This window comes from Amblyomma americanum, chromosome 9 (assembly GCF_052857255.1).
Source record: "Amblyomma americanum isolate KBUSLIRL-KWMA chromosome 9, ASM5285725v1, whole genome shotgun sequence".
Taxonomy (NCBI): Eukaryota; Metazoa; Arthropoda; class Arachnida; order Ixodida; family Ixodidae; genus Amblyomma; species Amblyomma americanum.
The window spans coordinates 145,022,884-145,035,085 of NC_135505.1; the positions used below are offsets into that span (position 1 = coordinate 145,022,884).

The 12,202-nt window shown below is 44.7% G+C and overlaps 1 protein-coding gene across 3 annotated transcripts in view; it reads right to left on the reverse strand.

Moving 5' to 3' along the window:
* mv (lysosomal-trafficking regulator mauve) overlaps positions 1 to 12,202 on the reverse strand; it is a 77,711-nt gene that overhangs the window by 17,124 nt on the left and 48,385 nt on the right. For all 3 annotated transcript variants that reach the window (XM_077637896.1, XM_077637898.1, XM_077637897.1), the window contains 11 exons: positions 11,085 to 11,318; positions 9,428 to 9,522; positions 6,806 to 6,874; positions 6,162 to 6,293; positions 5,497 to 5,744; positions 4,310 to 4,507; positions 3,460 to 3,599; positions 1,477 to 1,582; positions 1,334 to 1,395; positions 1,194 to 1,240; positions 23 to 175 (listed from right to left, as the gene is read on the reverse strand). In XM_077637896.1, coding sequence (XP_077494022.1) covers positions 23 to 175; positions 1,194 to 1,240; positions 1,334 to 1,395; positions 1,477 to 1,582; positions 3,460 to 3,599; positions 4,310 to 4,507; positions 5,497 to 5,744; positions 6,162 to 6,293; positions 6,806 to 6,874; positions 9,428 to 9,522; positions 11,085 to 11,318 — 1,484 coding nt within the window. The remainder of the gene's footprint in view (positions 1 to 22; positions 176 to 1,193; positions 1,241 to 1,333; positions 1,396 to 1,476; positions 1,583 to 3,459; positions 3,600 to 4,309; positions 4,508 to 5,496; positions 5,745 to 6,161; positions 6,294 to 6,805; positions 6,875 to 9,427; positions 9,523 to 11,084; positions 11,319 to 12,202) is intronic.

Sequence of the window (12,202 nt, forward strand, 5' to 3'; positions counted from 1 at the left end):
TGGCAGACATTACCAGCCTCACCTGAGTGGTGTGGAAGGCAAGCAGTGCAGTGACCCCGTTTCGAAGAAAGAGCTCAACTGCATTGTCGCGGAGGCGGAACCGTCGCAGGAGCACCTCCTGGATGTCCTTGTAAGGCCATACTTCGTGCCTCGCGTCCACTTCCCCCAGTGAACCCTGGATGTGGGTTGGGGGGCATGCAAGGCAAAAAGTGAGAGGTGGGCGACAAGAACGATTGACGCTATTGCTGTTAAAACCAATAGCTGGGTGAGTTGGTGTTGGCCTATTTTTTAAGAAGCGCGAGAAAGACGAGGGCAAAAAAGAATGATGGGACAGCATTCAAAAGAGAACAGCGCTCCTTCTTGGCATTGTCATCATCACACTTTTCCAAGGAGACGATCAATTATTCATTACGCGAATGACTAGGCATGAATGGCAGGCACGAACGGCTAGGCTATGCTAGGCTTGAAATGGTGGGCTAGCTATTTAACCCGAAATCTCTATTCCCTTGACACAGCCTTTCTGTACCTAAGTATCCGATTCAAAAGATTTGGTTTCATTTGGTTTATGGACAAACCAAAGCAATTCAGGCTATGAGGGACACTGTAGTGCAGGGCTCAAGATAATTTTGTCAACCTAGGTTTCTTTAACATGCAATGACATAGCGCAGCACACGGGCCACTAGCAATTGACTCCATTCAAAAGCGAACCTCCCGGATGAAATCGCACCCACATGTTTAGGGTCAGCAGCCGAGCAGCACAACCACTGAGCTTCCAATTCAACAGGCATGGTGTTATTCCTACACCAGATAAACATTTAGGTATCCTATGGTGCCTTCAATATCTCTTTTTTCTAGTTTCTTGATCACAAATGTAACTGAAGCACTGCAATAATAAATAACTCACAGCCCATCCTTCCGCCAATAATGTGCTTTCTTTTTGCCGTCACAGCTGCTACAATTCTAAGTGGAGTTGGAATGCATAGACACCATGAAGCAAAACTGTACAGCAGAACTCCTATGCGGCGAGCGAACTAACAGGTGACTAAATAACTTAGCATTGTGAAGAGACAATGATGAAATTCGCCTTTAAGCACTGGTTGCCAATCACAGCTGCTTCCTCGTGGCACAACACACGACCCCCAAATGCAAAATGTCAGCTCTCAATTTAGCTTGCACCTTTACGTAAAACTCACCTGGAATTTTCCCAGTTGGTCAGGCACAAATTGAAGACTTTTTTCACCTGCATTAAAATAAATACAGAGGGAATTAAAATTAACACAGTAGGCGGATCACACGGCTGGTGACACAATGACCGGCACTTCTCAAGCCTTACCGAGAAGCACTTCACCAGGCATATCGGATGAGGGGCAAATCTTGCTGCACTTGCAAGTGTGACTGCAATGAGAAACGACTCCATTATAGAGCTCGCTCAGCAAGGAAGACGGACGGGAGCCCAGAACACCAATCAAAACTCACGTGATCCTTTCATTGATATAGAGGTGGTGGAGAAAGGCGGCCGACTCCATGTGGGAGGTGTTCGGGTCGTAGAGGAAGTGAAGAGGCGGCAAGACTGTCTTTTGACCTGCGCAATTAGCCAAGTACAATTTGAGGCCATTAAACAGCCATCATATACCAATGCAATGCTTAACGAAGAAAAACAAATACCCACTAGACCAGTCTGCCACGCAGCAATGTTCATTAAAAATCAAAGTCAACATAGTCTGAAGAAATTTCAAGGTGATCACTTTGAGCTCAACCTAGTCAGGCTAAAGTGCTCTAGTGCACTATAATTTTTGCTAGAACACTGAACAAAATATATAAGCTTGGCTAGCTGCTTGGTTTTTCTGTCTTGCAGTATCAATTTCAGCGTAGAGTATAAGTGACCATTACCGCAGGAAAAGTTTATCAGGCATGTTTGCCTGAAATGACAGTGAGAACCTTTAAATGGTGTTAGACTGTATTGTAACAACTTACCTATGTAGGTGAGTACAGTTAAAAGTGACCAGGCAAATCACAAATACAGACAACAGTTCACCAATACACTAGCCTTAGCAAAATCAACTAGTGTTCCAGTATGCGGACAGAGACACAACTGCAATTGGCGACAGCTTTTCTTGGCCGTGAAGAGAAGGCAACAGGGGCAGAGCGTCCCTAACTATGTTTTTTTCGCCAAACAGTTTGGATGCATGACAGTGCACGTGGCACCATCTGTTGCAGCTTCTTGTAACTAGGTATGCCTAGCAAATCTGTTGCAATCAAGAAATTTTTTTTTTGCTTTCAATGTTGAAAATTGGCAGTTGTGTTAGAAATATGCATTAAATAATGAATACTGACAATACACCATGTTTTAAAGGAAAACTAATTCCTGCAAGCAAGGACTATATTCTGCTGCGTAGGAAGAGACGACGCTTCAGCTCCATAGCTTCCGCTCACTACCAGAAAAAGCTGTTTCGGAGCGTAGCGCCATCACAAGACACTGCCACATTAATAAGAAAAATAAGAAAACAGTAAAATCTTGTTGATTCAGCCATTAATTTGGATTGCCAGCGTGGTCCCGTGCGATGCCCATGCAAGTTTATGGCATAAGACACTTGTTAACATGAACACAGCTGGGCTCAAGCAACCTAAATCAGATGGACTGTCAACAGATGGCCGTGTCAAGGTATGACCAACACAGATGGTCCCAGTAGTCCCCTCAAGCGTGCATGGTGAAGTCGTGCTCACCGACCTCAGCCATGTGCCCAACAGACAGTGTGACACTATCACAGGCTGCTGTCACTTCCGGTCTACAGTGCCAGTCTACAGTGCTTCGCACCAATCTGCAGCGACAGAAGCTGTCAAGCACGCATTGGCCATCTAGCCAAGCCCTACTACTCACTGTCTTGTATGCTGGCTGTCACATCGCTGGTCATTTCTTTTTCTCATACAAGAAACCTCGCTGTTCCCACGCCAACACGTTTCTCTCAGTTCTGTCCGTATGGCCCTACAGTTCCTCCAAAACACCGAAGCTTTGTGCTCGTCACGTGCTGCTCGCAGCTCGTGCAGTGAAACCTCCTCACAGGTGTCGACAGTGCTCGAGGGAAGGATGCACTGCTAGTGATGTCAGGTGAAAGAAAGAGGCTGCAAAGGCCTTTACCACTTAAGGGCAGCTTTGACTTGACACTGCCGACAGTGTGCACACATTAAGGCCTATGATGGAACTGCAAAAAATCCCCGTTCCCCCGCAATTTCCATCTAAAGTAGACAACCGTTACTCAAGTTACTCAGGTTTACTCAGGATAATTCGAACTTTCAGATAATTAAAATGTTTTTTACGAGTTCCGTCAAGTCCCAATTGACAAGCTTTTACTGTACGACATATACAACATTAAAGGATCAGAACAGCTCAAACAGAAAAAACAGGCAAGCCAGCTATTCAAGCAAAGCTTGCACAGCCTGACAGGCATCAGTGGAACTGACTTTTCTGGTACTCAGGAAGCATGAATTTGGGATCGACTGCCAAGAAAGCCCTCCGCAGGCGCCGGCGAACCCGTGAAGGTCCCTCCGTTGGGTCCAGCTCCCACGCAGTTGGAAAGCTCTCCGGAAGATACCAGGGGGCCCTGAGCACACCAAGAAGGCAGAAGATTCATGTTCACTGGTGTTCAATTGACATGGATTTTTTTGTTGATGTTAAATGGCACTACTATCACCACTTGATATCACCTGCGATGAACTGACAGTGATCGTGCTGGCAGCCCGCACTTCACAGCAAACAAATGCGCTGTGCTGCACTTAGTGAATTGTTGTGCATTAATTCGCTGCAATAAAACGTGTGGTTGTACTGTGAGGAATCCCACTTTTTCCTTTTGCAGCTGAATGCATACCATTCAAGCAAACTTGAGACACAATTTTGAGAAGCGGACTTCAGCCTCAGAACTTCAAAACTTGACATGACAGTAAACAACACAGTAAATACACAACAGTAAATAAAACTCCTTCCCTCAAGGCTTTAATGCCGTCGGGGTGACTCTGCGGTTATGGCACTCAGCGGCTGACCCGAAAGACGCAGGTTCGATCCCGGCCACAGCGGTCGAATTTCGATGGAGGAGAAATGTTAAGAGGCCCGTGTACTGTTCGATGTCAGTGCACATTAAAATTTTAAACTCTAGGTGGACGAAATTAGCCGAAGCCTTGCAATGCGGCGTCCCTCATGAGCAGAGTCGCTTGGGATGTTAAATTAACCCCCCGAAACCTTTAAATACTGGAATCCTCAATAGCACACACACAGAACAGCTACACAGTCGATGCCAACCACGCAACACATAAGCACCTTTCGTGCGTGAGCTGAGCGGCCAACCGCGACCATGTCTGCTTGAGAACCAGATCCCGACCGGACCTGGCCTTGGCTTCGCGGAGGACCTCCTTGCGGAGAGCATGCAGCAGCTCAGCCACCGAGCGGGTCACCTTGGCCCCCTCGGCGACCACCTGCGATGCCTTGGTCTCGAGTTTCCGCAGCCGCCCATTCTTGCTGTGAGGTGAGAAAAAAAAAGTTACACAATGTGTGCACTCTCCAGGAACTAAGGAGTCTTTCTTCATTTTCCACATTTTCTACAGTAAGCTACCTTTGTGGCACCACCATCATAGTCATCATCGGAAACATGGTCAAAAACATAATCAGGCAAGCATCAGCTCATCTACCCAGTGGTCGATAATGTTTTAGTAACATTGCTTCGCATCACTTTATTTACCCCAAAGGAAATCTAACAGATCGAAGTGTTTAATAAACCAACTGAATTCTAGTTCGTACCAACTGTAACCAAATGGTACCTGCTGGAAACCAGGTGGAACCAACTGGAAATTGTTCCGTTAACCAGTTGAGCCAGTAAGAAATTTTTACCAGGGCACCGTTACCGTTTTTGCTGTTTCAGATCATAGTAGCTTTGGATCAGCACCAATCTTGAGCAAGTCCCATTACAAGTGATTCATGCCTTATTAATGGACTGTCTGTGCTGATGTCTTCACGTCCTTCAGTTCCTTTTCTCTGTACATGGGCACTTCCACTAGAACTATGCATCTACTTTGATGTGTACTCAAAGCAACAAGGTAAACTCCAAAATAGCCGTAACAATATAGTTTTGCTGTAATCAAAACTCAAAGCATTCTCTCTGAAGTGTTCTTAGGCAATAAACTGACCGATGAATATATCCCTCCGCCCACACTACTTGGACCTAAAGAAAGGTCTGTGTGAATGAAGTGCTCACATCCGGCCCTGGTTCAGCATTTACAGTGGACCTTCATAACTTCCGGTTTATTCAAACTGGTACTTTCGGCTCATCAAGCATATTGTTAAGAAAAGCTTGCATTAATTCAAATGCCACATATTTCAAACACACTTTCAGTCCTGTCTGAGTCAAAATTATCGAGGGTCGACTGCATGTGTACAGACAACCTCACAAGCATTCGTCAAAACGCACACTTGCCAAGGACTGGCACATATCACAGCCCATTCTCTCGTACCGGTCGGAGCTGAGCACGTTCTGCGCCAGCCAAGCATCCCGCTGGGTCGTCCACTGGTTCAACCAGCGCTCTTTGATCTGCTCGTCGTCAGGCTGCATCTCCTGCCGGGGATTCCGGGGCAGGACACTGGGCAGCTCCTGCGCCAGTACGGCCACGAGCGACACAACCGCGCTGCTCGCGTTGGCATCTGACCGAGGTGCCGAGGCACTCAGCATCTCTTGCACAAAGGTCCTCACTTGCAGGCGAACCTGAAGACGGGATGTAGTACGTCAACATAAGTGCAGGTACGTCCAGAACTAGCAATTCAGCAGCCAGAAATACAGCTACTTAAACCGATTACAAACCTCGAAATGTACAATTCTAAAAATTCTCAAGCACAGCGTTACTTTTGAAATTCTTGCGCAATTATGCAACATAACGCATTTATCCTCTACAAATTGTTAGTTTTGAAATGTCTTCTAAATGCGGGGCATAATACATTTACCTTACTTTTTATGTATCTCAGATTCTTAGTTATTTGCTTCTGTGTCAAAACGAATGTCTGAATAAGTGAGTAACGGCACTTCACTCGCTTGCTAGCATTATGCACAAGACGGCTAGGGAAGCTTTGTTTTGCAAGTCAATTTCAGACACAGTGTGCTAAAAGGGCTTAGCAACGTGCGTACATCACTGGACGATCCCAACGTGGCCTTGAGGGCTTGCCTGTGGTGCTCGCAGGACATGAGGACCTCGGCAACATGAACTCGCAAAGCAGTGTCTTGATCGGGCGCTAGAAGGTTGACGCAGACCCTTGACAGCTGTCGTGGGAGAAGATGCATTACCACGCGTAGCCTGAACACTCCTCTTAATAACACTACTACTTATACAGGTAAACAGGTAAATGTTCTGAGCACTCATGCAAAAAACTGGGACCATCTGGGGATAAAAAAATCAGAGAAAATGGTGCTATGCATAGGTCCACACTGAAGGAATTTGGACAGTAGATATTTTTCCTTAACTTTTCTTTCATTCAAAGCGAATCTAGTGGTTTAGCTGAATAGAGGAATCATTTCATACCCATTAGCCACACAGTGCATGTTAAAGAAAGGATGATTAAATAAATAACAAGCAAACTGGCATTTTCTTAGCAAAACTGCACACACAGTGAATGATAAGAAGTTATCATGCAAAGGTTCATAAATAAATTTAAAAATTAGGCCGGCATTTGTGACGTAAATATATCCTTGGACCAGAAACAAAACGTCGAAGCAACTGTCAACCAGAACACCATGACAATGCAGCAACATTGCCCACAAGCAATAATGCTTACCTGAGGCTGAAACACGTGCTTCAGAGACGACAGTACTCTTTCTGGAGATGTAAACTTCCGCTTTGATTTCTGGCAATGACGATAAATACAAATTGAATGTCACGAAACCGCATGCATATTCTCTTCACAACATCAGAAATGCGCTTCTAAAACCTTTTGATTAAAAGCACAAAGAAGCAGAGAGATGAGGCAGCTGCAAGGTATACATTCTGTTGCACGCAAACTGATTTCCCTTACTACATAGGAACATAACTGTCACTCTGCACACGTGGTAACACACTGCAGCACGCCCTTGCAGTACTGGCATGTCACAATGCATAGGAGGGCAGGGAGGAACTGCAATTAAATGTTGCACACTTTTGTTGTAATGCAGTTTCACAGCTGCAAATAACAAGAATGCCATCCTGCACACTATAAATAGCACAAGATAGCATTGAGCATCGCAAAAGTAAGTTAATCCACCCTATTGCTCTATGTGAAGACCATTTTCAAAACAGTCTCAACGTAGAGGCTGTGTGACCGACTCCTTTCGACAGGGGTGTATGAGGCAGACGCTCCCGCAGAAGCCCAGTTTCACAAGTTTATGCCTTGCCTTTACAAATGCGACCAAGCTCAGGCTAACACTGCACTTAACTAAGACAATGTTCAATACATGTGCAAAATCGAACCCGTTTATGTAGCAGTAATGCATTTAGTTGTCCAATTGTTTGGTAGAGCAATACAGTAGAACCTCGGTTATGTGTCCCGAATTCATGCGACGACCCACATTTTACAACAAACTGGCATAGGCCGAGCAAATTCCGCTCAGGAATAACGCATTAAAGACCTCAATTAAACGACAGAAAATTATCCACAGCCCACTTCATAAGACAGCCGGCAGGAATTTTCCAGAATGAGAAAGGCTGATGAAGCACATTACTGGCAGATGTCACATCAATTCAGGGTGCTGCAAATCGGAGCCAAGATAGAGATTTGCCTGCAACGATGTGATCCAGAGCACAATGGCCTGTAATGGTGGTTCTGCCGATGGCTCGGACACCACGCATGTGACCAGTGGCCATCGGTGCGAGGCTGCTCTCGCCTGGCTTGCTTTTTCAGGTGCTGACAAAAACGTTATGGGAATGAATTTTTTTTTCATACTAGCATGAAGCTACTGTGCAGATGCTGACAAAATTAGACATTTCTATGATCAGCGGTGGCTAGTTCCAAAGCCTTTCCGCCATGGCTTCAGCGAGCAGTGTGCACTGTAGTCCCGCATTCATGGCGTAGGCGAACACAGTGATTTCATTTTTTTTTCCTTTATGATGCGAACGCCTACAGACACTGGTGCCTGCTGCCGCAGAGTGACAGCAGTTCCAGATGAAGTCTGAACAGAAAGACATGTCAGCGGCATGCATCGTTGTACCGCACACATTGTACCGCATGCATCGCTAAACATCTTTGCAGGGTAGGAGCGCAGCCATATGCGTTTTTGGCGCGTCGTCTAAATCATCATTTTCGAGGCACATATGATGCCTACTTAACACACAGCGAGAGAAGCGCACGCCTTTCTTGCCTAAAGCTGCCTCTTTGATGCCGAAAGGCCTAGCTGCGTGGTCTCAGAACTAATTCTCACAGTACAAAAACACGGATGCTTTCATAACGCGCAGGAAAAAGAATTATAGTTAATATTCGCAGCCAAAAGTAACAGGTGCATTTATTGTGCACGAATGCGCCAGTTGTGCGAGATTTCCGATTATATGACGGTTTCGCGCAGTCCCCTGAAAGTCGTATAATCAAGGTCGTACTGCATATAGTACATCCTACTACGTGCCAAGACAAATAGAATGTCAACAACAAGAACTTCTAATTAAAGTTTAATGTCAGAACTAAACACAAGTTTCCTTTCGTCTCCGAATAATACTTGCTTCAGGCTTTGCTCACATACTACATATATCCAGGCACAGCAGATATAATCTGCTTTGCAAAGCAAACTGTCCCGCATAAACATAGTCCTGATATCAACAATACATTTTCAAGGCAATAGACATCACAATAAGGAACCACAGAGGCACTGTATATCGAGTGCTGCACCAAAGTTACCTCCCCAACTCAGAGCAATCCATCTGCAGTAGCAGTGGCACTAGCTGTGAATAGCATGAGTAAATAAAGCGAATAACACATAAATTACTTCCTTAATAGTACTGGAACTGTACCGACTGTTTAATAGGTATAACTAAACTTGTAACCACAACATACATAAGACAGAGTCTTATTTTCACAGGTCTGTAGTGCTGCCTCGGTCGCCTTCGCGTCCGGCAGCCAAGAGCAACATTGTGAAATTGAACTGAATGCGAGGTGAAATGCTAAAATGCCTGTGCGCTGTGCAGTGATGTCTATGCATGGCGAAGAACCCCAGGTAGTACAGGTTAATGCAGATCTCTCCACTAAAGCGCACTTATAGTTCGCATGCCACTTCACATCACCTACCTACCTACACACTTTGTTCTGATAAGTTTATCACGAACTTCTGACTCAACCCTGTACAGTAGATCAAAAGCTCCTTACCTAAACCTAGCTTTGATTAAAACTGGACAATTACCCGCACTTTCTTTTTAAAAAACAAGCTTCCTCCCTACTCACCTTGCTTAGGTGACCCAGGGCTGTCCCGGCAACCGCTTTCCTCAACAGCGCTGTGACCAACGAAAGCTCCATCGGTGGCCTCTTGGAAGACAGTTCTGGGCAGTGTTAAAGATGTGCCGATTCCACATTAAAAAGGCTCAAATTGGGGCCAGGCTAAAGTAGCCAAAAGCACAGATGAAGTCAATAAAAATGCACCTAATTTGTCAGTCAAAACAAAAACTAAGGTGGCTCGAAATAGTGCTGGAAAGCGTAACATGCAATGGTTCAAACAATAAATAGAAAGGTTTCTATGCCCTTTTGCACAACTGCCTCTAGGCATTTGTTTAATGATTTCTTGAAGTATACTACGCAACAAAACGAACTGTTTACAACAAGTTTTTGGGCTACCTTGCAACTTTCTCGATTCATAACGGCAGTGAAGGAGCACAAACACAAGAGAAGAAACACGCAATAACTGATTTAATTATTCAATATTATTGATTCAACTACAAGGTGAGGGATGATTCTACACATTTGTGAACTTTTGTGTGTACACTTTTGCATGTAAAGAACTTTTGTATGTAAATTTCTACTCGTCTTTCCGTATACTGTGGAATCGTTCCTCACGTTACATTCCTGTTTCGTTTTTTTCACTTTACGCACCTGCAAAGTTGACGCTCGTGCTACCATCATGGTCATGTTACATTCGGGTAAATACGGTATGATAATTAATATCAAACTGCTAAGCTTCTCCTACAGTGTAGTACCTAAAAAAAAGCGCTACAATTTACCATCTTGATACAAAACTTGGAAATCACGATGCCCTGGGAAACAGAAACAAGGCCCTAGGTTGCAAATTATAGTCCACAAAACCTGCAGTTGGACAGGTAGGTACACTGAAGGCTCAGAAGGTACCAAGGTACCGAGTGCTGTAACATCTTTTATAATGCGTGTGTACATTTGTTGATTACCTGCATAGAGAAAGCGGCTGCAATAACAAACTTACCTGTGGTATATATGGAATCAATTAAAGTCAAGTGTTTCGAACAACACCATCACTCTACTCAGCAACTTCTTCTGGCAAAGATGTGGAAGCTACGGAGCCGGAGCTGAAACACAGCCTTTCTTTGTATACAGTTATTAGTTTTCTCTTAAAACATAGTATATTGTCAATATTCATTACTTAAGGCACAGTTCTAACTCAACTATCATCTTTCAACGGTGAAAATCAGTCTTCTTGATTACAACAAATTTGGTCGCCACTTTTATTTACAAGAAGCTTCAACAGATGGCACCAGCTGCTCCAGCAACAGAAGGAAGTTATTGCAGGGAGAGTGACGCGCCAGGCACATCTTCATGAGGCCCAACTATTTGGTGGAATGACACAGTTACGGACACTCCGCCCTAGTAGTCTTCCCTTCATCGCCAAGGAAAGCTGTCACCAAGCATATGCAGAACACAGAGAAGAAACCAGTTCTAAACTAGTTCTTAATTTTCAATGCTCCAGGGTTTTTTTTAACACAACTTACCCGTAAATTAGCTTGATGGATTTCATACCGACTGAAACAGAAGTACTATGTCTGATTTTGAGAACACTTTAGCACCCTGAACAGCAGAAAGGTTTTATGACACTACTAACAGAGAAAGCAACATTTATCGCAAGTGGCCGCACACCCACCTTGGTATATGACAAAGTCGCAGGCGTAGACGAACCAGGAACCCAGCTCCCGCGACAGGGAAGACATAGAAGGCACCACGTGATCACGCAATGGCCCGTTTGTGTCGGAGTAGTGCACGTGCCGAGCACCGTGGTGGATGTCTGGAGACAGCGGAGCCACGTCTGGCACCAACTGCTGTGTTGGCAGAGCTGCAAATGCCTCCAACAGTGATGGTGTCGACTGGCTTCTTTTCTCTGTGAATATAAATATTCCTCTATTTATTCTTGTTATTCACAACCTGTGTCAAAGTCTGCTACCATTAAGCCTTGGCTATTAGCTCATCCTGTGAACTTAACAGACCACAGCAGATCAAAAAGAGGATTGCAGCACTTATTTATACTTGCCAATTATTTTTGGTGAATGAAAATGCTATAAAAAAATATGTACAAACATTCCTCTTAAATAATGAACAGTATGCCACGGCCCCCAATCTGCACGCAACCAGATTCAAAAAAGAAGGTTTTTCGTTGGCCACAAGAACAACTCTCGTGAGTCATAACAAGTGAGCAATGCTCGCTACGTTAACAAAACACACAGATTGCAAACCTCAATGCAAATGAGTGCTGAGCATGGAGAATCACTCTCTTGAAAATGACTTCTTGGAAGTGAAAAATTGTGCATACACGAAAACAACCTGCCCAGCACAGGAGATAAAAAAAAAATCAGCTTGGCAATATAGCCCACAACCTGATGCGGCCATCAAGACAAGTGGTCAGCCATTACTTCCCTACACATATGCTAGACACTGTTCTCGACAGAATGCCGCATTTTCATCACTCAAAAGAACTTCTGCTTCGGGGAAGCCTACATGAAACCTGCATAAAACAGGTACATCGCCGTGGTGGCTCAGTGGTCATGGTGCTCGGCTGGTGAACCGAAAGACATGGGTTCAATCATGGCCGCGGCGGTCGCTGTCTATGATGCAAAATGCTAGAGGCCTGTATACTGTGTGATGTCAGTGCACGTTTAAAGAGCCCCAAGTGGTTGAAATTATCTGGAGCCCACAACTACACCGTCCCTCATAGCCCGAGTAGCTTCGAAACGTTAAACCCCATAAAAACAAACCAACCAAAGCATA